The sequence below is a fragment of the Argopecten irradians genome, chromosome 3 (genome assembly GCF_041381155.1).
Source record: "Argopecten irradians isolate NY chromosome 3, Ai_NY, whole genome shotgun sequence".
NCBI classification, from domain to species: domain Eukaryota; kingdom Metazoa; phylum Mollusca; class Bivalvia; order Pectinida; family Pectinidae; genus Argopecten; species Argopecten irradians.
Genome location: NC_091136.1, coordinates 25,444,757 through 25,472,282, shown reverse-complemented (window position 1 = coordinate 25,472,282; position 27,526 = coordinate 25,444,757). Strand labels below are relative to the sequence as shown.

Here is a 27,526-nt window from a genome sequence, read left to right as displayed (position 1 = left end):
TAAAGATGGCGGCGAAAGTTTCAGCTGTCGGGCTGTTTATATTACTTTTACGGTGTTCGCTATCGGAAGATCGTTTGGTTTACATAGGGAAAGTGGTTGATGCACTGGAGAAAGTTGTCAATTATTACAAATTGAATTATGAAGATCTAAATGTGGATGGTCTATTTGGACTGCGCGTGGTGGAAGGTAATTACATGTTACGACAGCCAGCTTCCAACAATCACTGATGATACTGATGGCCCTATGTAGGCCTATTAGGTACACTGCTGTATCTTCTTCTTCTTATAATAAACACAAATCCATCGATGCCGATGATTATATTGTGCGGATTGGCAGAGGCGTGATTGTGGGGAAAAAAAAGAGTGAAGTTATTTACAGTGATCGTGAAGGTGCATGTTATTTTTTTTATTATTTTCTTTTAGTGACAGTTATAAGATAAAAATATGATAGAAATTTTAGGGAGTGGGGTTTAGTTCTTCAAGCTCTGTTTTTAGGATATGTGAATTGAAGACCTCTAGTGTAGTGCTTTGTACTGTAGCCACCGGTAGGATGTTCCATTGTTTAATTGTGTGTGGAAAAAATGAGTGTTTGAATATGTCCTTGGTGGCAGCTATATGTCTATATGTGAATGGGTGTGATTGTCTAGTCCTGAAGTCTGTCAGATTGAGAATTTGACTATAGTTTATTGCCACATGATGGTGTATGATTTTATAAAATAAAATTAAACGTGTTCTTGTTCTGCGTGTTTGTAGTGAGGTCCAGTTGAGGTTTTCCATCATGTCTTGTACTGAACTTGTGTTGTGGTATCTGCTTGTTGTGTAGCGTGCTGCTCTGCGTTGTGTTTTTTCGATTTGCATGATTTGATTTGTCTGGTGGGGGTCCCATACGGAGGAGCAGTACTCCAGTTTGGGTCTGACTATGGCTTTGTATGCATGTTCTTTTATATGTTGTGAGTTTATCTGTAGGTTTCGTTTCAAGAATCCTAGTGTCTTGTTAGCATTGGCTGTTATGTTGTTGATGTGCGTGTCCCATCGTAAGTTATTTTGTATTGTGATTCCTAGATATTTGCAAGATGTTACTTGTTGTAATTTGTGGTCATGGAGTTTATATGTATAATTGGTCTTTGTGCGTTTGTGTGGCGTTTTTAGTGTATAAAGGTTGAGTATAATTGTAGTTTTAAGTAGTTTTAATTATTAGTCTCTATGATAGGTAGATTAGATCATTAATTTGGTGTAACAATTAGCATGTCCAATTAGTTTGTAGTTATTTGGTCAGCAGACCAGTAGGGGTTAAATAGAGATGGCGGTTATGGTCAACGCCAGCTGTAAACCAAGCCATTTGTAGACTAGAAAGGGCTGTGGTCAGTCTGAGAGCGCTAATGATGTAGTAATGGTGGTGAGAACATTCGGGCACTGTAGTTCAGATGATATGTAAATAAAGGGGTCAGTGATTGTGTATCTATAGAGCCTAACTAATGAGCTGTCTGTAGTAAGGGTAGGTCATTAGGCTAAGAATGGATAGGGGATTTCCTTATCTTAGTTTGGAGTTATTTATATACTTCTGCTCTCTGGTGATTCCGACCGCCTATCTTTAGCAGCAGATAGAGATGTGGTGCATGGGACAGTCTTTAATTTGCATATTCAGTATTGTTCTATCTTTAGTTATGGTATCTATGTGCTAGGTCTAATTTTGGCCAGGGTCACAAAGAGTTCAGGGGCCATCCTATTTTAGGTATGCATGTGTATTCATAGCCATCCTATAAATATATATCCTTAGTTTAGATTGTTTAGTTAAGAATAGCATTTTATGAATAAGTATCCTTAGAATAGAGTATCTAGCTAATAATAGTAGTCTAAGAATAGAGATGTAAATTAGAGTCAGTAAAAGGGAAGGAGACACTTGGAGTGGGGAGTTAGGTTGGAGTTAGCCGAGAGGTATAGCTGTAGTTCTTTGGAGTTCTTTGGAGGTTTGCCGAGCAGTTAGTTGGGAGTTAGCCGAGAGGTATAGCTGTAGTTCTTTGGAGTTCTTTGGAGTTTTGCCGAGCAGTTAGTTGGCAGTTAGTTGAGAGTCAGCCAAGAGATACAGCTGGAGTCATTGGACAGTCAGATGATAGTTAGTGATTAGTTTGTAGTGTGTTTAGATAAATCGGACAGTTGGTTTAAAAGGATTAGTTTACGTATGTAGATGTTGCTGTTGAGTGAAAACCCTGAACTTTAGCTTGATTTGATACAACTTGAATAAATGGAAACATATCTCATAAAAGGACTTTGTTTAATATTTTTCGGCGGTGCCTGACAACCTGAACTTGAACTTTATTTATATGTTGGTTACACGAAGAGAGAAAAACGCAACAACTGGTGTCAGAAGTGGGATACTTCTTCAAAATTAAAACAAAGAGAGCAAAAACGTAACAACTGGTGTCAGAAGTGGGATACTTCTTCAAATTAAAACAAAGAGAGCAAAAACGCAACAATTGGTGTCAGAAGTGGGATACTTCTTCAAAACAAAACAAAAAGAAAAACGCAACATTTGTTTGAGATGTTAAGGACGTTACACTTGTCCGGGTGGAAGGACATTAACCAATCTTCCTCCCACCTACCTGCTGCGTCTAGATCTTCTTGTAATTTAATTGAGTGCATCTTGTGTGTTATGTATGGTTTTGTATAATATGCTGTCATCTGCAAAGAGTCTGAGGGTGCTGTGCTTGATGTATTCTGGGAAGTCGTTTATGTATATGAGGAAGAGTATTGGGCCCAAACAGGTTCCTTGAGGTACTCCTGACGTAACTGGTATTTTTTCTGATTGTTTCCCTTCAAGTACAACTGTTTGGGTGCGGTGTGATAAGAAGTCTGTAATCCATGTAAGTGTTTGTCCTGTAATACCGTAATATTTGAGTTTGTATTGTAGGCGATGGTGCGGGACTTTGTCAAATGCTTTGGCAAAGTCCATGATGATAATGTCTGTTTGTTTGTTGTTGTTATGGTTTTGTGTTAATTCATGTATAAAGGTGACTAGTTGTGTTTCGCATGATCGGGACGCTCTGAATCCATGTTGTAAATCATAGAGAATGTTATTGTTTTCGAGGTGTTTCATTGTAGAGCTTGTTATAATATGTTCCATGAGTTTGCATGAAATTGAGGTGAGTGAGACTGGTCTATAATTTGTAGGGTTGTGTTTGTCTCCTTTTTTATATATAGGGTGAACATGAGCATGCTTCCAGTCTTGTGGTAGTTTTCCTGTGGTGAGAGATGTTGTGAATATTTTTGTGAGAATGGGTGCTGTTACGTCTTTTAGTTCTTTGAGTATTTTCCCATGTATTTGGTCTGGCCCTGAAGCTTTATGTGGGTTTATGTTTTCTAAGAGTTTTGTAATTCCCAAGCATGTTATGTGTATTTGAGGCATAATGGGGTGTGGTGATTGGCCTTTGTTTGGTATGTTATGGTTTTGTTCTGTTGTGAATGCTTTTTGAAACTGTTGATTGAGAATGTTTGCTTTTGTGGTGGTGTCTGTTACAAGTTGACCATCTTCACGTAGGGCTGTAATATCAGTGTTTTCTTTCGAGTTGTTTTGATGTAGCTAAATAATTTCTTAGGGTTATATCGTTTGTGTGTTTTTGGTGTGGTTTGCTCGTCTGTAGGGAGATCTTTAATCATTTTTTCTAAGTAAGAACGGTATGCATTTCGTATCTGTTTTTGTACTTCTGCTTTTAGTGTTTTGTATGTTTGTGTTAGTTGGTGATTTGAGCGACATTTGGCGTGAAGTCGTTTAGATTTGTTGATGAGTCTACGTAGAGAGTTTGTTATCCATGGAAGTTTATGTTTGTATGTCAAATGTTTTTGGGGTATGTTCTTTTCCACTGAATTGTGTAGTGTAGATTTGAATTTGTTCCATAATGAGTCCGCAGTTTCATTTGTTTGTTGCTCTAGTGATACATGCAGTTTATTTAAATCTTGTCTAATTTGTTCCCAGTTGGCTTTGTTGTAAATGTATATGTTTCTTGGTTCTTTTCTTGATCTCTTAAGTCTGACATCAGCTTCTGTGTATACTATGTCATGATCGGCTTTGCCTATGGGTGGTGTTGTTTCTGTTTTGTTTATGATTGCATTGACGGTCTGTTTGTAAATGTGAGATCAAGTATGTGGTCACCTCTAGTTGGTTTGTTTGTAAATTGTGTGAAAGAGCTGTCTGCCATAATGTCTAGTAAGTATTGGTGCTGTGTTTGATCTGCTTTGCCTGTGATTGTTTGGTTGTTCTGCCAGTCGATGTGGGGGAGGTTGAAGTCTCCACTGATAAATGCTATTGTATTGTTAATTTGGCCTAATCTGTTCATGGATATTTGTAGTTGTTGTAGTGATTGTCCTTTATCTGATGGTGGTCTGTAATATGCTCCAACTATAAGGTTGTGTGCATTGGCCATTGTGATGTTTGCCCATACTGATTCATTGTCTGTTTGTAGTTCCAGGAGTTGCTGTGATATATATTTGTTTGTAATTGCTAAAAGTACCCCTCCGTGACTTTGTCCTTTCCTGTTTGGTTTCCTATCTTTTCTGTATACAGTGTAGTCTGAGATGGGAAAATATTCATATGATGATGTAGTGTTGCTAAGCCATGTTTCAGTACCTATTACTATGTCTGGTTTTAGTGTGTGAAGGAGCTCGTCTAAGTCAGGTTTTTTATTTGAAATGGACTGGAAGTTGATGGGTGCTATTCTAATTGGTTTTTGAAACTTATTTGAGTTTTGTTTTGTTTGATTTTTAATTGGTGATGAAGTTAACGTTGCTGTGGGTAGTCCTGGGCTGGAAGGGCTGTCAGATAGTTTACTAAGTTCTGAGAATTTGTTTGATGTTGTTATCGGGCTGTTTTCAAAAAGAGAGGATGAAAAATTTGGAAGCCCACAGTTCAAGCATTCCCACGAGACATCACTGTGTGTGTAGTACTGGAGCAAGGAAAGATTCATGCTTTGGCAATTAACATGGTACCATGTCTCGCATGTGTCACAACATGTAGCGTTGGACTTCCACGTAACTGCTTTATTACATACTCCACAGGGAAATCTTGGGGTTCTTGGTCCGGGGTTAAGTTCAGTGTCTGATGATACGGTAAGCAGGAGTATGAATAGGTAATGAGAACTGGGTCTAATTAGTTTGTGTTTGAGCCTAGGGAGTAGAGAATGACATATGCTGGTTATGTCAGTGGTGTGGGTCTCTATGTATGTAATGTTTGTGCTTCTGTCAGCATTCAGATCAATTTTATTGTTTTGGTGCGTGAATGATGATTTGTTTACTAACCAGAGAGTGAGTAGACCTAATGCAAGTATGACTATAGCAGCTTTCATGGTTGTTTGTGAGTGCAATATACTTACCACGGGGAAGTCGTCCAGCCGGAAGTTTACAAGGGATGAAATGACAAGATGGCGGGAAGTATGAAATGTCTATATTCGGCAGAGAAATAATGATACAGGGCAGTGCAAAGCGATGACTGAGTATCTATAGAGATTTTGGAAAGCTAGAAAGATAATTTTAAAGAATTTACGGAAGAAAAGGTGAATAGTTGGTAGAATATGTTAGAATCGTGTTAGTTTTACCGAGCGAGGAAAAGAGACGTCCGGCAGGCACGCATGCGCAATCCTTCCCCTGTATCTTTATCTGTATAACACGTTAAAAACTACCTAGCTTACTACACGTCTTTTGAAACATTTGGTCCTACATGGTGTCTTTTGATGAAGATAAAACTGCGATCTTAATTACGTTCATCTGAAGTATTTTACATCACTGGGTTACTCCAACAATGTTATAGGTATAGCACGACTAGCCACTTTTGGAACATTACGTCGTGTCTACAGAAAAACAACGTCCGATAAAAAACGGCTGACCAGTCGACTCTCATGTTATGGGAGTATGTTTGTCATTAGCTCAACAGCTCAATTCTACTAAATCATCAAATTGTAATTTTGACTGTTTCAGTGCCATACTCCTGCATGTTACGAGGCCTTATTCCACATGATAACATGTGTTGGACATGGTCATGTGACACGGCGTTTTAAAAGTGTCTTGTCGTGTAAACCTTGCAACATTGTGTCAGGTGGGGGAAAACCACTAACTTGCGTATTATACATATTATAATATAAGCAAACTGTGTAATTATACCCCAATGGGACTAATTCACATACCAAATAATACCCAATATAATCCCGCGACAACATCATTTGACATCATTCCATCACCAATAGAAACAACAGTCATTATATAAGTCCTGCAGAAACATTATCGGGTATCACGCGGTACGTGAATGAGTCCCATTGGAGTTTGCGTATAATAAGCAAAATTTAAGTGAGTGGTTTTTCCCAAACCTGCATGTTGGAGTATATATACACTGGCAGGCGACCAGTTCTCGGCAAGTACCAATTCCTGCCATCGCATATGTACAAGGTATCTGTATGATTACAGATTTCATGCAATTTCACATCAATAAAATTATTTCTGATAGAAGATACTTCCATGCTGATTTCCACAAAATAATTTCTGAAAATTTGTGTGCAATTAAACCCCGATCATACAAATACACATGTGATGGAGCTCGAGAGAATTGATATACCACAGGAGTGACGTAATGCAGGATATAAATATACAGTCAAACCTGCCTTAATTAGAACCACATCTGTATATGTACGACACCATTTTTCCAAATTTAATGGCCATGTACATGTATTTATAACACAATTTGACCGTTGTATCAATTCAAGACCACTTGCTTTTGCTTTTAGCAAAAAGAGACCACTTAATATTGCTAGGCGTATTTGATAATTGATAGAATGTCAAAACTTGTGTGTTAAAATATTAACACATTCCCCAGGTTTTGCCCATTTTTCTACGTTTGTTTATATGGTTGGTGTACCCAAAACAACACTGTTCCCATTTATGTTTTTGGGTTAAAATTTTATATTTTAGTGAATGTTCACAACAATGGCCTCATGATTTTTTGTTGAAAGTATTGGGTAAACAAAAAAAAATATATGCCAATTTTAAATTTGCAGTGATTTTTCAGGATATTTTGGGAAAAATTTTTTGTAACAAATTGGGAATATTTAATCGCAAAAAGAGCAGTTTTGGGAAAAAGTAACCCATTACTGAACATGGTATTATTGGTGATTAGATATTGTAAAACAGTAAACTGTGTCAATTTATCAAAAGGTGACGACCATCACAACAGTTTCAGAGTAGTTTGTTTTTAGATTAAACAACGAGGGGAGAGATTTCCAAGTTTTATTTGTTTTTAAGCAATTTGATTTGGGAATTTTTCTTTGTAATTGGGAAAAAATAAGGGAATTGGCATTGGGAATGGGGTCGTTTACCGATTACCGACCCCAATTATATAAGGAGAAAAATCACTGATTTGATTCATACTGTTATGAAAATTTTGCTAATTATGAAAGAATGTGGGACCAAATTGGCTTATTGGGTAAAACTTATGTTGAAGTAAGCTTCTATTATTGGATTGAAATACATTTATTGTAATAAATTACATGTTACAGTAACTTTCATGGTACATACGGGTACTTGTTTTTCTTTATCAGGACACTTGAACCTTTTGCTTCGAGAGTATGATGAGCAGGGCAGACATCACAACCTGTCTACAGACATTATCTCCAGGCTGAAGGAAATGAAATCTGTGTCTACGCTGACTAGTAACAGTGCTGTGGAATATGTGCGCAGAGATGATGAGGAATATTTCCAGAAACTGCAATATGTTGTGGGAAAACCTTGGGAATTTTTAAAGAAGCACAAAGAACTTAAAAATCAGCTTCGTTGGCCACCAGACTTGTATCTAAAACGAAGAAAAAGTAATAAGTTTTTGCAACATTCTGTAAATTTATATTAAAAAAATTCAAAACCAATTTTGCCCAAAATTAATTTTGATTCAAATTAGTAGAAAAATGAATGATAGCAATGCTGATAATACACAAAAAAGCACCTAGTGGAACTACAGGCTTTTTTTTAGGTCACCTGATCATGAGACAAAGGGTCAGAATTGAATGACCTATTGCTATCATACATCATCTGTTGTTGTGTGCCGTGCATAAACTTTCATTCAAATGGCTTCTTCTCAATATCCGAAAGGCCCAGCATACTGGTATTTGGCCTGTAGCATGCTGGGATGAAGGACTACCAATACAAGGTTGTTCAAATAAATGACCTTGATCTTCATTCAAGGTCACATGGGTCAAATGAGCTTAAATCTTTAAACAACTTCTTTTGAATAAATAAGGGGCCTAGAAACCTAATATTGAGCCTGTTACATGCTCGGATGAAGGGCTACAAAGTTTATTCAAATGAAAAGACCTTAACCTCCATTAAAGGTCACAGGGGTTAAAAAGGCTAAAATCTTTAAAAGACTTCTTGTGAATAGTGAATATCTAAGAGGCCTAGAGATCTGATATTAGCCCTGTGACATGCTTGGATGAAAGGCTACCAAGTTTGTTCAAATGAATGACCTTGACCTTCGTTCAAGGTCAAAGGGATCAAATAGGCTAAAATCTTTAAACAACTTCTTCACAAGAACTGAAAGGCCTAGGGTACTCATTTTGGGCCTGCAAGTTGCTGGGATGAAGGTCAAAGAGAGGGGCTTATTATGGAATCACTCCGCGTCCACATCGGCGTTGGAAATCCCAGGTTAAGGTTTTGGTGTAAGTGTTGAAAAACTGTTATATGTATCAACTGACGTTGATTTCTTGATTAATTTAGGCTTGTAAGTGTTATGATGGATATGAACTATGATTTTAACGAGTAAAATGCTAGATTTTGAGAATTTCAAGAGGCACAAATGGCCAAAATCACCAGGTTAAGGTTTTGGTGCAAGCGTTGAAAAACTGTTAATATCCATAACAAGTGACATTGATTTCTTGATTATATTAGGATTTTAAGTGTTGTGATGGGTATCATTGGTATCAGGGTCACCAAAGGTGCAAAGAAACATAAAAGGTGTGACCACTCCCTGACCCCCTGACCAATACCCCAGTGGCCCTAATTAGCAGTCTTGGGCTATTTTCAAGACAGTTTTTAGCTCACCTGGCCCAAAGGGCCGGTGAGCTTATGTCATGGCGCGGCGTCCGTCGTCCGTCCGTCCGTTCGTCTGTCCATCCGTCCGTCTGTCCGTCCGTCAACATTTCCTTTAAATCGCTACTAGTCATAGAGTTCTGCATGGATTGTAACCAAATTTGGCCAGAAACATCCTTGGGGGAAGGGGACCAGAACTTGTATAAATTTTGGTTCTGACCCCCCGGGGGCAGGAGGGGCGGGGCCCAATAGGGGAAATAAGGTAAATCCTATACATCGCTATTTGTCCTAGAGTTCTGCATGGATTGTAACCAAATTTGGCCACAAACATCCTTGGGGGAAGGGGAACAGAACTTGTATAAATTTTGGCTCTGACTCCCCAGGGGCAGGAGGGGCGGGGCCCAATAGGGGAAATAGAGGTAAATCCTTTAAATCGCTACTAGTCCTAGAGTTCTGCATGGATTGTAACCAAATTTGGCCACAAACATCAGTGGAGGAAGGGGAACAGAACTTGTATAAATTTTGGCTCGGATCCCCCGGTGGCAGGAGGGGCGGGGCTCAATAGGGGAAATAGAGGTAAATCCTATAAATCACTACTTGTCCTAGAGTTCTGCATGGATTGTAACCATAATTGGTCACAAACATCAGTGGAGGAAGGGGAACAAAACTTGTATAAATTTTGGCTCTGACCCTCCGGGGGCAGGAAGGGTGGGGCCCAATAGGGGAAATAGAAGTAAATCCTATGAATCCCTACTTGTCCTAGAGTTCTGCATGGATTGTGACCAAATTTGGCCACAAACATCCTTGGGGGGAAGAGCAACAGAACTTGTATAAATTTTGGCTCTGACCCCCTGGGGGCAGGAGTGACGGGGCCCGATAGGGGAATTAGAGGTTAATATTAAAATACCTACAGAAAAGAAATAATGAACCTGTATTCAGAACATTATTTGGCATTACAAACCAGGTGAGCGATACAGGCCCTCTGGGCCTCTTGTTAAGATTTTCACTTGTATTGGAAGTGGTCGATATAATGTTTGTGCCCCTCTGATGGTTATTTATGGCGGTCAAGGTGCCCTTTTCAAAACATAGCACCATGCCCTTTTTTCCCTGTTGGAATTACTACATATATAGGTTCTTAGGATTTTTATGTTATGGACATACATTTGTACTTGGGCATTCATTTTAGGGGTTAAACGATAGGAATTTGAGAATTTGAAGAGGCCCAATAGGTAAACTTGATTTAAACATATTTTATTTGCACATTATATACAAATGAAATTGAACACAAGATGTAAACTTATAATCTGTCTTCTCCCATAAAAAATAATGATGAGATATATATACATATGACCGCAAATATTAATCAAAATGATGATTGGATAACTTATCAAAACTAGCTTTAAGATAAAATTTACTATGTAGTTCAAGCATGATGATATTTCTCTGTACCGGCATGTCTATTATATCAAACATAATACCCCCGGTAAAATACAGAATCAATTTGTCAATAACTCTAGTCCATCATTAAATGAATAAAATATCACAAATTAGAAATACACCTTCTTGATAACTAAACTTCTTCTTCTTACATCTTTAATAGCTACCAGGGGCAAGCTTTGTTTTTCTCAAACAGCTCTTGTTAAATTTTTCTGATTTTATTTCTGAATGTAAGCACTCATACTAATTGGGTTGAGTAATTACAAATATTGTAGGGGTAATTTGTACACATTCGTACAATTGTTAGGGTTATTGACAGATTGTCAACAGGTATTTTACTTGTATAATTAAATTTTAAATGATTCATATCTTCCTTTTGTAATGAAACAATTTCTTCATTTCAATAATTTGTAAGAAAATCAGACACTGACATCTGTGTGTAATTTTGGTTTTAGCCAAATTGAATGAAGATGTGTCAGATAGATGTATGGCAGAGCTGATGGGAACTTACTACAACTCTAAGGCCATATGTGAGATCAGTGACTTTTGCATCCAAACCATGACTACGACCGGTCTCTCTGGCTACGGTATCACCCACCAGCTGTTGTGGACGGTCTTGGCAGAAGAGGTTACCATTGCTTGATTCCATTTCTTGGCAGATTGGGAAATTGTTGGAATAAAGACTGAATTGTCTTTATTGGCCCACCATCATCAGATGGTGGGCTATTCACGATCAAAACGCCTTTCATCCATGGTCCATCATCCGTCTTCCCTCCTTGAACAATGCTTGTTACCGCTATTTCTTAAGAAGTACTCCATGAATATTTCTGAAATTTTACATGCATGGTCCCCTTGGTCCCCAAGAGTGTCATGCTGATTTTGAGACTGATCGGAAAAACAATATGGCCGCCAGAAAGCCATCTTGGATTTTTAGCCCACCATCTGATGATGGTGGGCTATTCAAATCGCTTTTTGTCCGTGGTCCGTGGTCCGTCCGTCCGTTAACAATTCTTGTTATCGCTATTTCTCACAAAGTACTAAAGGGATCTGCCTCAAATTTCATATGCAAGTTCTCCTAGGGCCCTAGTTGTGCATATTGCGTTTTGGGAGTGAACGGTCAACAAGATGGCCGCCAGGCAGCCATCTTGGATTTTGATAGTTAAAGATTGTTATCGCTTTTTCTCAGAAAGTACTAAAGGGATCTGTCTAATATTTAAGATGTAGGTTCCCATAGGGCCCTAGTTGTGCATATTGCGTTTTGGGACCGATCTGTGAACAAGATGGCCACAAGGCAGCCATCTTGGATTTTAATAGTTAAAGTTTGTTATCGCTATTTCTCAGAAAGTGCTGAAGGGATCTGCCTCAAATTTCAGATGAAGGTTCCCATAGGGCCCTAGTTGTGCATATTGCGTTTTGGGACCAAGCGATCAACAAGATGGCCACCAAGGAGCCATCTTGGATTTTGCTAGTTGAAGTTTGTTACTGCTATTTCTCAGAAAGTAGTGAAGCGATCTGTCTCAAATTTTGTATGTAGTATGTTTGAAAAAGTTTGAAAAGCAGAGAAAAGATCCATCTTTCCATTGTCAGACATAGATCATTCTTTGGTGGGCGCCAAGATCCCTCTGGGATCTCTTGTTACAGTTGATGTTTGTTACCGCTTTTTCTCGAGAAGTACTCCACAGATATGTCTGAAATTTTACATGCTTGGTTCCCTTGGTCCCTAGGAGTGTCACGCTGATTTTTAGAATGATTGGAAAAACAAGATAGCTGCCAGGCAGCCATCTTGGATTTTGATAATAAAAGTTTGTTACCTCTATTTCTCAGAAAGTACTGAAGGAATCTTTCTCAAATTTCATGTACAGCTTCTCCTAGGGCCCTAGTTAGCTCACCTGCCCCGAAGGAGGGGCGGGGCCCAATAGGGGAAATAGAGGTAAATCTTATAAATCGCTACTTGTCCTAGAGTTCTGCATGGATTGTAACCAAATTTGGCCACAAACATCCTTGGGGAAGGGGAACAGAACTTGTATAAATTTTGGCTCTGACCCCTGAGGGTACAGTACCTGAACCGTTTAACGTTCCCAAATTTGCGTTTCGTTTGCGTTTGCGTTATTTCCGTTAGCAATCGTTAGCGTTAGCAACCGTTTATCGTTAATCGTTATCGTTTGTGTTAGCAATCGTTAATCGTTAGTTGCGTTTACAATCGTTTGCGTTAGAAATCGTTTGCGTTAATCGTTAGCAGGACCGACTTCCGCTAACGTTAACCACTAAAAATAGAACCAAATGCCGGTGATATGCTTTGACGATCCGGATATAATGTTCATTTTTATCTACTAAGATATTACGTTTACTGCTTCGTGTATCCACGACGACTGATAGATTACACAAGAAAATAGCTAAAACAGATAATAAAAATATAAAAATGTTATTACAGACACGCTGCATAATATTGTTTTTGTTATGTTAAATATTATCAATGTACGAAGAACGCATAAATTCGTGAAATTTAAAAATCATTAATATGACGAGTTTGAACACGAGGAATAGGTGAGATTTGTCATTTACATGTATATACTTTTAAACGCAATTTATTAGTACTTTTATTTATATGAAAATGGAATAAAATGATGTAAATGTTTGCAATCCTACAACTACATATGTACATGTAGAACACGTGTAGATAATTCGAACTGTGCAGGGGTACGTTACATTGTAAGCCTTCACACATACTGTACGCATGTCAAATCAGCTCATATCAATAAAAACTGGACAGTCACAGGCACCCGTTGTTATTTGTAACTGGAATCTCTTCAATTCCCAGCGTGACGCGCACGGGTATTTTACCTGTACAGGTATATAGGTCACGACTGGTGTTACCTTGTGTCGACCCCCTGTAGCTTGCCACGGGCGGAGTTCACCTGTAATTAACACCTTCTTGGGAGGGAGATTAACTTTATACCCAACTTACCTGTGCCCCGTACACTGTGACAGTACATTTCACGTCCATATATGTACTGTCGTATTTCAAAGTTTTGATGTGTGCAATATGCTTTCCTATAGTATAGATTACGTTGGAAAGAATTAACTTACACTTATACATTGTATGAATAATTAATTTGTTTAAACTGTAAATTGAAGAGTTGCTTGATGTGAAATGTTATCAAATAACTATATTTCTTACACCAGTTACAAATATACGTAGAAAATTGTCTGTCGCAATGCAATTTTACAGTATATAATATTCAGTGTACATACATGTATGCATGTGCATCACTATCTTCATCGTCGTTGTTATTAATGATTATGCATAATTGACTTAATTTGAATATAAATAACTGGAAGTGAAATATTTTCATTCTTTATATCTTTATTATATGCATGAACTATAAAATGAGAGAACTGCAAATGGTGAAACACGAATTCAAATGTTCAATCTTTATTACAGTAGCTGTGGCGTATGTACGTGCATTTGTAAATGTACATGTACGACCCTAAAATCGATGCCTAGTCAATTGTAAGCAATGGGCTTTTATGAATGCACACCCTAGTAATATACAGCGTGTAATCCGTTATGAAACAAATATTCCGAGAATACAATTTTCCATGGTAAGCGGAAGAGCCTTTCGACAATCTACAAAAACCCTGAAACTTGTGATTGATGCGGGAAACACTATAAGATGTTAATTATTACAATTGTTGAGTTATGAAACATCGATAATAGAAATCAAACATATAGATGGAAATTTGATTTACTGCATTTTAAATGTGTTTGTGTGAAAATGTTTTATTCGTCATTTCAATACCATGATACTATTTAAAGTACCAGTATGTGACGGTAATATTATCAATAAAGTGTTGTTGTAACAATTTGTTTATTATTTCTTAAAATGTCGGACAAATATGACACTTAGAATAATACAATTCTCTCTTAATACATATATACGGCTGTACACGTAATTTGTAAACGTACGTGTACGTGTGAAGTGGAAACTTCGTATCGAGTCCAGTCGTGTTTGACTTCATTGTGTTATTATCAGTAAAGAGATGTTGTAATAATTTGTTATTTCTTAAAATATCGGGTAAAATGACACTTTAGAATAATACCATTCTTTCTCCATACACACAGTTGCACATGTAATTCATTTTGTAAACGTACATTTTGTACATGTAAAGTGGAAACTTTGCATTGAGTACTGTCGTCTTTGACTTCATCGTGTCCATATAGTTTTCATAGGCAAATGTTTATATGATATACAGAAACTTTAATCCCGAACATACTCCATTTTTTCTTGTACTTTCGTTTGTATTTCAGAACGTCAAGATCCGTAATTTATTTACCGTCAAGCCGTGTCCGTGATTATAACAATGGTATTTCCGGTTTATCATAGCCGATCGTTTTGCGTTTTGCGTTAATCGTTAGCCGGTATTGCGTTAATCGTTTATCGTTAATCGTTAGCGTTAGCAATCGTTAGCGTTAGCTAACGGACGATTTTTTTGCGTTGCGTTTGCGTTAGGCTGGGAACGTTAAACGGTTCAGGTACTGTAGGAGGGGTGGGGCCCAATAGGGGAATTAGAGGTAAATATTCAAAGTCCTTCAGAAAAAACCAATGAACCTGTATTCAGAACATTACTTGCCATTACAAACCAGGTGAGCGATACAGGCCCTCTGGCCTCTTGTTTTTTCTTGGCATATATTTGTACAGTAATCCTCAGATCCCTATGGTTTGTTTTGAAAATGTTAAGGTTATCCTGAGATTTTGACTACAGACTATTGTGTCTGACAATAGAGAATCAATTTCCTGTCACTTTGTAAGCAAAATTACAGAATCATAGTCCATAGATTATTATGATGACATATACTGTAGAAATTTATTCTATTTTATCTAAGATATAATAAAAAATAAAGAAAGTAATTAACTCATTGACTCAAAACAAGAAAAGATATTAAGTCATTTGCCCCTGAAATTTCATAATGGACTGTTCCATTCTTTGATTTAGAAGAGTCTAAATGTATCTTCAGGGATGAATGAGTTATATATAACCTTGAAAAAGACTCCACAATGTTAAATATTTTGATTGTTATTTTTCCAGCATGGCTGTGCACGTGTATTAAACCAATTGCTTCTAAAGAAGGGACTGAGATCATTAGAAGACTATAGGGAAGAGTTCTGTGCCAATAATTTTTATGAAATGACAGATTTTATCAATTTATATCTTCATGGAAACATCCTGCCAAAATATCAAGATCTATTTTTGGAACAGCGTATGTATACTTATCTTTTAAAAACATTAACAAAGCAAATCAATTACTTTAACAATGTTCATTGTATTTTATGATATGTTAAAGATAATATTAATAATAATAATTAAATATTAAACGCCTGTTCAATCTTGCCTTCTTCTGTAATAAATCTGAAAATGGAAATCAGCATTGTTTGTATTTTAAAATGCATTTTGATTACAATACATTTACAAATGTGGTATTTTGATTACAGCGTAATGTTACTACTTAATTAATTATATTGCATTCATATTTTGAAATACAATTATAATATTAAGGACATTTGACGAAATAGGGGAAATATGTCTAAAGATATTACAGGAAATTCTCTTTAAATTCTGTTTATTTCTTTGAACCAGTTATTGGTAACATATATTTTCTATATTTGCATATTATAGTTACCTTGCCAATATCTATTGATTGTGATATCGTGTTTGTGATAGTAACGTTTTACTTTTCAGGGAAAACAACAAAAGTTTCACTCACATTTAACAATGATGTAAAAATGGTTGTCTACCCACAAGGGAGGTAGCTCTGTAATATTTGCTGGGTTTTTTTTCAGAGTTTGTGTGTCCAAGTCTAGGGTACTACCAATTTTTATCGTATTCCTACCTTGATCAGATGTTGTCTTGGCAAAAACAGCCCGGGTGTTACGGTGTGATGAGTCGGCTTAAAACAACAAACAAGTTCGGAAGTAACCGCAGCAGAGAAGTCAATGACTTGGATGATGACTACACTTATGATGAAGATGTAGAAAATGATTTAAGTGAAGAAAAGGAGAAAGGAAGCATCGACAGCACTGATAAACTTGCCATAACCAGTGGTGGTCTAAATGCAGTGAAAGGATTAGATAATAGAGTGTTAAACAGTAGAAATAATATGCCAAGTGCTTTAAAGCCTGTAGGCATAGACAGAGAGAGGTCTTCCAATGATAAAGCATTGATACCAAAGGTACCAGCAGTGGAGCAGAATAGTGACGTTGTCATTCAGAAAGGAAATGGCCTTGTCGGAAAATTTACATCGGCTGCAGTCAGGAAAGTGAACTCCGATATAGTGATGGACACCAAAAAAGAAGCTGATGCTAATGTAATTGAAATGAATTCACAGAAAATTGATTCAGTCATTAGTACTGGTATTCAGAATAAAGGTAATGCCCCCAAGGAAAGTGATCAAAAAGTTCCTGATCAGAATATGAAAGACCTTCCAGGAGCAGCAGCTAACAAGTTGGGTAATGACAATGTAGAACCGCATCGGAAACTCCTAACCTTTGGACAGTTGGGGGGAAATCGCAAACTTGGGCGGCATCTATTGGCAGAAAAGGCCATGAAAGGTAAAACTTGTAAATGAGTTACCCGGTATTTCTTAATCAAGTTGTTTCATTTAGTTTTTGTAGATGTATGAATATGTGTACAATGTAGTGTAATATGTGTACAATGTAGTGTAATACGTGTACAATGTAGGGTAATATGTGTACAATGTAGGGTAATATGTGTACAATGTAGGGTAATATGTGTACAATGTAGGGTAATATGTGTACAATGTAGGGTAATATGTGTACAATGTAGGGTGTGAAGAACACCAAGAGCCAAAACACAGACTTGGCACGAATTTCCAAACATCAGCCAATATATTATGTATTATAGTATGGGACAAGGAAGTAATTCCAACCGTGGGGACAAAACAAAATTGTCAAATTTTCAAGGCGATCTGCCCCTTTATCAAGACATACAAAACGAACACGATTACATAATAGGATACGAACAGTAATGCGGGACAAAGCAGACAGATATTAAACTATATAGCACAATGGAGCACAATTAACCCTTTGGCAAGTGCCAGCTGAAGGCCGGATCTACACAAATTTATCCATGCTGTTCGGCAGAACGCTAAAATATGAGCGATTCCGTGATGTACGGAATTAATTCCTCTTTGTTTATTGTAATTTAAACTTCCCAAAACCAATCTCTCCCAATTCCAAATACTGGACCGATTTTAAGACTGGAATAGTCAAATAAAACTAGAAACACTTCTGAAAACCAGCCTTACCTGAGCAACGCCGAGATGACTCAACGCCGATGGCATGATGTCTGATCAACTGACTGTGAAATACACACCTGTGTCTATAGTTATTGCATGCTAGAGGTAATGTAATTATTTGAACATGTCTATTGTTTAGATATTTAACAAATTGAAGCATGGGATTGTAGACCTATAGCTGCCAAGCGGTTTGTTAACTGTTCGACAACAAGTCAAGCTAGTAAAGAGAAAGTTTCATATTCAATTTTGAGGCATTGCATAGGTTATCTTAGTTGTTGCAAAATCTCTATGAAAAAGCCGAAGCCATATCTTGTTTTAGTAAATGACCATGGGCCGTAGAGCTAACCACAAAGTCAAAGCAACTGGTATAGGCCTACTGCACTGTATGTAGGTCAGTGCAGACAAGAACATCCCAGAACACAGGGACCTGGCACAATGCTTTTTAACTAACAGTATACATATATATATATATTATAGTATCAAGGGTATGAACTCGGCGGTCGAGACAAATGGACCTATTTTTTTAAAACCGTGATTATTTTAAAAAATAGGTCCGTTTTCCGTTTTAAGGTAAGATATACGTCAATGTTGTATAGAACCCATTTATTAAAATAATCACAGTTTTAAAAGAATAGGTCCGTTTTTCTAGGCCGCCAAGTTCATACCCTTCATACCATAATATATTCATAATTTATATGTATACTGTTGGTTAAAATTTTTCGTGCCAGGTCCCTGTGTCCCAGAACATCATTTTAAACATATAATTCCCTCTTTTGTGTTAATGTTCACATTAACAATAATATCTATCAGTTATAGCGAACACTATGCACATGTATATGGTTATAACATAGTGTAGAAAAAAAGTTCCGGTCAATTAAATCCCGATGGTAATAGTTGGTATTCGATTCATTTCTCCTAACCGAACCCTCTCTAAACTGTCCGAAGTTCTATGCACCGACCATGATAGGTTTTGGGAAGTTCCACTGTATATACAATTGACATTAGGTAGACTTAAATTTTTAAACTTTTTAATTTGTGTAGTTGATGTTAATCTATGGCCAACTGAACTTAGTCCAAGATAGCTAGACCTTATTTACATATATAAGATTAACTTAAACATTTGAAAACTTGATGTGAAAACATGCCTCTTGAAGATTATACTGTAAATCAATATATTTTCGCAGCAACTTAATTTTGTGTTTCCATGTTTAACAAATTTGTCACAGACACTGCATTCTACTGTATCTGTGCCAAGAGCATTTTAGCAGCAATTAATTTTTTCTAATCATCTTCAAAATATGCGAAAATTATAATTGCATGCGAAAAAAGTTGGGTTTAATTCATAATGATATATTTTTGTTTACAGAGGGCTGCCTTGCTCACAAGACGGCTGTGGCAGCAGGTGCCCTGGTCATGTACCTACGTTACCTCATTGATCCTGGCCCCATGGACATACAGCGAAACATAATGGACCCCAGTCAACACCGCTTTCTGATGAGCAGAGAAGCCAGGAATACTTCAAATACCTCTCGTTTGGCTGGTAGTAAGGTGATTGATGGCTTGACGGCGGAGGAACATCTAGTGAAATCGATAAAAGCTGGAGCAAGTATCATGGGACACGTTATTGACGGGAACGCTCCTAAACTGGGCGTGGGTGAAGATTACGAGGATAACGAGGCGCAGAATAATCTTAATGCACAATTAAATCTCAATAATAATGATGATGCTGACGGGAACTATTACGCTCATAATGAAAATGAAGACGTTTATGATGAAAAGAATAAAGACAATTTGCCTGATGAAAACAAGGACAATAATCATATGCTTGTGCAATTTGATAACGGAGCGGTAATGAATGTAGACCATAAAGAGTTAAAAGACGGTTATGAGGAAGACGGATATAAAGACGATAATCATAATAATGAAAATGAAGATGGGGACTACGATGAAGAGAAAGCACTTAATAATTTCAAACATGAAGTGAATCATATACAAATAGGTAGGAAACCAGTGATTCCTAAGGCAGATGAAACGGATTACACATATTATGACGAAAAAGAACAACATAACGGTTACAATAACTTTAACAATTTTGAGGAAGATGAGCAAGACACGGCAGAGACTAAAAAGAAAGTTCTTCAACCTTCTGAAGTGTTGGAGGACAAAGTAGAAAGCCTTAAAAAGAAGTCACTAGCAGTGGATGCTTTACCCCATACCAATTCTAACCCTCCAAATACTTTATTTCTGGTTGTGTGCGCCAGTATGCTCCTGGTAGTTTTCTTTATGTATAGATTTATTAGATCACGCCGTGTTCACATTCGTTACCATCCTCGACCATTTATACGGTTATGATTTTATTCAGTTTAATTTATTTACAAGATAGGGATGATTGTTTTGAACATTTTGTCATAATATTATATTACATGTATATCTTGTGTAACAATTTTAAGTTTACCAGTTTGATCAATTATCCTTTGTTTGATACATTAATTTACAGTGGAACTTGTACTCCGGTATGCTTGAGATGTATATATTCATAACTCATGATCATCAACTCTTCATTTATCTTCACATACACAATGTACTTTCATACTTGGTTAGAAGGGAGAGAATTTGAAACATACATGTATTTTTTTATTCACTCGAAATTACCAGTATTATTTTTGATTTTTGCTCTCAATCTGATACATTTGTTTTGCTATTTTCAGATATAACCATATCTTAGGCTTTTAGAATTCTTCTTAACTCATTTAATCTTATACTTTCTTAATGGACCATTCTAGTCCTTCATTTAGGAGAGCCTAAATATGTCATCAGGGTGAATGTAATCAGGGCATTTCTAATATCAATTCATTTTGAATTTGATGTTAAAAACAGTATCTGGGTGCTAGCTTTAAATCATTTTAATGCCAAGTCAATAATGAATGTTTAATTATATAGGAAATTTACTATTATGAATTATTAGTGGTATTTTTCCTATTTTTATTTCATATAATATTTGTATAACCTACATGGTAATGTTACATGTATGTTAGCAAGTATTATCATGACTTCTCCTGATGTTATGTTAGCCCTGACTAATATATCCTTCACTTAAAATCTATGCAATTAACCAGCCAGGTTACAGTACATAGAAAAAATTGTTTTATTTGCGCAATAATATATACAGACATTGCCCTGGATAAGCTATTGATAAATGCATCCTTGATATTCCAGGGGCTACTATATCACTGTCATAATATCTACCCCTGGAATTTGTCAAACTGAAGGCTGTGTGTGCGAGACAGCAGATGAAAAGGTTGCTTGGCTCTTTGTATTACAGTAATCAAATAACATTGTAGTTGCATGACTGTGTGGCTTTGAAGTTGGACATTGTTATGTACATAATCTTCAAAGGAAGACTTGATCTGTAGGCACTTGACTAGACAATTTTTTACTCCTGAAGTTCCTTCAGTTTTACTATGACATATTCCAGGAAAGGATATTACCACAGTATAGTAACCCTTGAAATAATCAAGGATGTGGTAAATGAATAAATGGCTATAATACTATAATACTGTACTGCAATGGCAATAATACTGTACTGCAATGGCTATAATACTGTACTGCAATGGCTATAATACTGTGCTACATGTACAATTATAAAGATGCACCATAGTATAAAAGTGGTACTTATGACATTTGATTACGACAAGCCATTTTGGCTTTTAATGATTAAAAGTTTTATGTGCCGTAACTGCATGGGCAAAATGTTTTTTTCTCTCTTTTAATCTATTAAAAGCTCATCTTGATTCTTGAGTATGAAAAATACAGCACATATAACTTTAATTGACATATCTAGATCTGTAGTTTAATTGCTGATATATAAATTGTAAATACATAAACCTGTATCTAAAATAAAGGTTTTTGTATTTGTTACAGATACGTACATGTATCTCAACTTTAAATATGAATATCTTAATAAATTGGGGGGGGGGGGGGGGGGGGGGGGGGGGTTTGATAGATACAGTACCTGAAAGGATTTTATTACATTGTTGTAAGTATTGATTATATATATATGCATACTATTTGTTTGGAAAAATAAACAGGGATGTTTTCTCTGAACATGTTACTGGTTGAAAGATCAGTGTTTGTTTGAAAAAAAGAAAAGAAGACATTCCATCTTATAAATATATAATCACGAATTTCAAATTTTGATTTCCTTTGAATTTGAACTGAAGCAGATTTGGTGTTCAGATCATCAAAGACATATTTTTAAATCAGTTTCATGAATTGAACTCGCAGATGTAGTTAGATCTGTTGACTTTTGTTTCTGTTTGTTTGTTTTTTCTGCAAACTTTTAACTGTGAAAGCATTGATCCTTATCTATTATTTAGAGTACATATAGTTACAACTTGCACCTGTTCTACAAAGTGAGAACATTTATTTATTTCATTTAACCTCATTTCATTTTTGTATTTCCTTTTTAGACAAAATGTATATACTAATTTCTACAAATATCATGTTTAACCAGATATAATCACACAATTTTTCATAGAGAAATAAATGTTACCAATTCACCGTTCTATTTCCTAAAAGAAAGTTTACCTAATATCAATAGCAATCTAATAAAAATTAGACTTGTAATTCTAGATTATAAGTCTAACGTCCTATTAACAGCCAGGGTCATGTAAAGACATGCCAGGTTTGTTGGAGGAAAGCCGGAGTAACCTGGAGAAAAACCGCCAAATTCGCGACCAATAGGTGGAGGGCCTATCGGACAGGCATAGCATGGGCACAATTACATGGTAATGTAATTAGTTAAATTGCAATTACTTTGATATTTTGCTCAATAAAATAAATTACAATTACAGCACTTTTGGTAAAATAATTAATTAAATTACCATTACTTTACCAATGTAATTAATAAAATTACAAATTAGTTTTGGTATCATTTATTTTATTTTTTAATTATTACCTTCAAATAGATCACAGGCATATTGATGTATCCGATGAGAGTTATATTTTTACTTACATGTATGATTATAATTTTACAGGTACAACAGTAAATACCATACAAAAATCATGGATTGAGTGCCCCAAAATATAACAACTGTACCATATTTAAGTTGTGCACTTACAAAGAAAGTTATATATTGAATTGGTTCATGATTATTTTCCTGTTTATTTTAATTGATTACTTTTATAATAACAAAATTAAAATATTCGCATTTATTTTAATAAAGGCTGCCACTATTTTTTTTTCTGATTCAGTGGAAACAAGTTAATGACATATGCCATACCATCGTTGATGCTCCAAGGGTTACTATCACTGACGTAATATCCACCCCTGGAGTATCGAGGATGAAGGCAATCCAGTATTTTCATGGTTGAAAAAAAAAAATAACCATAACCAATTGGTAATTTTTTAGGTCACCTGACCATAAGGCATTGTGACTTATTCCGATAGTCTTTTGTCCGTCGTCATTTGTAGTCCGTCGTCTGTCGTGCGACGCTCGTTTACATTAATGAAACTTTGTATGTAGACTAACATTGGAAAGATCTCAGAGGAGTTTGAAAATCAGCAAGATTCGATAGTAATTTACAGAGTAATTGCCCTTTGTACTAATAATTATTATTGAACCTTGTGAACGCCATAACTTCAGTAAATATAAACTTTGTATGTAGACTAACATTGGAAAGATCTCGGACAAGGTCGAAAATCAGTGTGATTCGACTGAAAGTTTTGGAGTTATTGCCATTTGCTCTAATAATTATTATTGGACATTGTGAACACGATAACTTGAGTAAATATAAACCGATCTTATGTAGACTAACATTGGAAAGATCTCAGACGAGTTTGAAAATCAGCTTGATTCGAAGGTACTTTAAAGGGACAATTCACTCAGGCTAATTCTTTTACATAACCAAGAAGCAAAATGTGGCATAAATGTATTGTTCTACATTTCTTATGAAACATATAACATAAGATATTGACAAATTCCACGTCATTGTTTAGTATTTTAACTGATATCGTTGTAATTACAAATCCTTGATCAATACGATTAAGCAGGTACAATATGTACGCTGTACCAATATCCGAGCCAAAGTCACGCACGTTAAACAAATGAACTACATAACCACTGTGGAGGTGATATAATGATTTTATAGGCAAGACAATTAACCTAATAAGGTAAACACACTTCTGTCAGAGCGATTTGAGCAGTTCTAGACAAAAATAGCATTGACATAACGCACAATGTTCGGTCACTTTTACGTCACGCCGGAATTTCTTTGGAAAAAGCGTTGAACAGTAAAATAATATAAGCGCAATACTATTTTTTTAAATTGAAAAACAGAAAGGATATATTTATTCAATTACGGGAGGACTTTTATCAAAATATTTGTAATATTTATGTTTCTATTGATGTGTTTTTGTTGAGAAAATGACGTTTTTTGGCGCAACAGATGTAACACGCACCTGTATGCGGTTTCAGTTAAAGTGTCACTGTGGTCATACTGAACACCACATGGCGGTAAAATTTGACAAAGAGATTCCCCAAAAACGAACTATCGTGATGTCATTTCGTTATAATGAATTGTGACGTCATACTTCAAAATGGTGGACTTTGTTTGTAGACTTGCCGATCGACAGATTCCGAAGAGAAAAGATAAAAAAGTGAAAAAAACACAAATACACACAGTACAAAACGGTACTAATACATGAGATAGAGACATGAATTGTTAATATAAAAATACGTTTTTCTTCTATTTTAATAACATGTCAGAAAATATAGACTGCGACGTCGTTCTACTTTTTTATCGAACAAAACCTTTGTCTTGCAGAAATGAAACAAAATGAAATTCTTAAATTGACTGTTCTGTCACGCAAGTTCACGACGTTGAAAAATGACTTTATATTAGGAAGTATGTTTTCTATTCAGAATAAAAAAAACAACGTTTTTGCTCAAATATACGTGTGCGAAATCTCTACTAAAAATTCAAAAAAGTATTCGAAAAATTGCGTTTTTTCTTTGTCTTGCAGGTTTGCCGAATGTCGGAAATGACGTCAATTGCGCTCGTCATGTTATATAAGATAATGACGTCTTTTACATTAATAACGTTACATAAAAGTGACCGAACATTGTGCGCGACGTCATTACTCTACGAGCAAGGGACTGGGTTCGGCATACAAATATGAAGATATTCGACCACAATGTGTAATGGCGGACAGCGAGTGAGTTTGAACATTTCACACGCATTTCATCACCATTGGATTTTCTGACATATCGCAGTAAAACCGACTGATCTAATTTCACATTAGAACTGGGGGTTTTACGATATATATACAAGTTTTAATGTTTTCGTAAAATGAATTGTCCCTTTAAGGACTTATTACCCTTTGTACTAATAATTATTAATGGACCAGATCCGACCTTGTGAACACAATAATTTGAGTAAATATGAACCGAGATTATTTATTTAGACTAACATTAGAAAGATATTGGACAAATTCCAAAATTAGCTTGATTTGACTTTAATTTAATTGCAGAGTTATTGCCCTTTGCGATAATAATTATTGAACACTATTATGCACCAATCTTAATGAAACTTTGTATGTAGACCTATTAGATCTATGATGCTATTTCATGAGCAAAAGACATAAGTTGGCTAGTAAATGACATAATAATTTGTATCAAACATCAGGTGACCGTTAAGGCCCATGGGCCTTTTGTTTTACTTGTGTTAACACCACATGTCACGTCACGAGTATCATGATGTTTGATGTTAAATCAACTATAAAGCAGAATGATCATTATAACATTTACATGTCTCCCGTGATAACGTCGGTGGGAGTAGGGGGTGTATAGTGGAATCACTCCGTCTGTATGCTTTGTCCAGACAACTCAACCTAAACTACTGGACCAATATCAATAAAACTTCTCAGGAAGGCTTTATTTTTCTGGAAAAAGATTGATTGGTCTTATGGTAACCCCTTTATGCTGGTTTTGTAAAATGGCCAATGAGTCATTAGTCTTTTAAGTGAATTTTGTGAAATAATAGACATCCATATATATGTTATATCTTGTGATGTTTAATATGGATGCCTATCATTTCACACATGATATGGTTTATAATAATAATAGTATGGTCAACATGCAAAAATGTTACATTGCCAGGGCTGTGCCATTTATACGCTTTTGCATCAAACAAGCATTCGCTTCATTACAAATTAATGTCATAAGTAATGAATATAACTGTTTTATTTATTGATGTAATTAATTAAGGGTGTGTGCTGTCTGTTAAAGTTTGAAATATTAACTATTTTAATTTGTTTGTTTCTAATTATAATTGCAAATTCTATGCAACTATATTGATCCTTATACCAAGGAGCTGAACATTATTTTCCTTTCAAACGTAATACATGTAATAATCTAGCTGTGGACACCTCGGATGGAATGCATATTCCTATTGATTTTCATATCGTCATATTAGAGAATCTTACATTATATTGACTAAAAGAAGTGTAAGCGTATTTGGTGTGTGTATACTTTATATCAATTACAAAAATTACTTTATATCAATTACAAAAAGTGTAAGCGTGTTTGGTATGTGTATGTGATGTGACATTGTCGGCCACGGAAAATGTGCATTACAGCGTACTTCAATAAACTGTGGATCTACGACAATATTAATGTGATTGAAACGGTATATGTAACTACACTTTATATCAATTACTCAGTTGAGTAAGTGCATTTGGTATATTGCGTGTGTATGTGATACAAATAGGGTAATATTGCAGTCTTTCCTTGTGAAAGAGTATATTTATTCCACATATTTTGAGTTACAGTTTTCTTTTAGTGTAAGGCTTTTTAGAATGTGCATTTGATAAGAATGGGATAACCTCTTTTCTTTACTAAATTAATGCCACAACATTTTTGTTTGTTTGTTTGTTATTTTTTTTTGTGTAAGGGTTTCTGGTATAGGATATATCCATGGGTTACTAGTTTTTGCAGTGCCATATTAATTTATGTATTTTTTCCTTTTTTCTTTACAACCTGAGCTTCATTTTTTATTACAAATTATAAGGAAACATTTTTTTTTATTTCTAATTTCAAAATTTGTTATTTGATGATTTTTAGGTCTTTCTGAGATTGAACAAAACTCTTGATTTGGAATTTTATCTAAGATATTCTACGAATAGAAGAATAGATATTTTGTATTTTGTTTTAAATTATACTTAATTTTATGAAAATGGGGAATGTAACAGGCGCCGTTACCATTGGGCGCATTCTGATCTATCTGATTTATTCCCCATTGTTTCACTTTCACAACTGGCTGATGAGTGAAACGAAGGAGAGTAATCCATCAAATGAAGAGTGTAACTGTGTTCGATAAGAATGATTCCAGGGGAAATTTTAATAAAAGAGGGTTATTTTGTCTAAATTACTTTTATTAGGGAAAAGGCGTACCTTATACATCTTGTTATATTATTTCTTTTACACATTGGTGTTGCATTTTTCGATGTATAACTTTACTAAACCTGCGAGGAAAACTAATGATTTTCACTTGTGAATCACGATTTTGGTTTTCGTCCACGTATAAGTCGCACTGGTGTATAGGTCGCACTCCCGATTTTAAGGGGGAAAATGTGCGACTTATAATCCGGAAAATACGGTATGCGTTTTATGTCCATGTGTATAGAGGAGATGTAATGAATTGGGGAGAGGGTTGGTTGGTT

The 27,526-nt window shown here is 35.7% G+C and overlaps 1 protein-coding gene across 1 annotated transcript; it reads left to right on the top strand.

Moving 5' to 3' along the window:
• On the top strand, positions 1-21,761 carry LOC138317983 (uncharacterized). Its single transcript, XM_069259986.1, has 6 exons — positions 1-186; positions 7,574-7,840; positions 10,946-11,118; positions 15,579-15,750; positions 16,331-17,098; positions 19,172-21,761. Exons 1-6 carry the CDS (start codon positions 6-8, stop codon positions 20,155-20,157), a joined length of 2,547 nt encoding a protein of 848 aa, XP_069116087.1. The 5' UTR covers positions 1-5; the 3' UTR covers positions 20,158-21,761.
• The last annotated feature ends 5,765 nt before the right edge of the window (positions 21,762-27,526 follow it).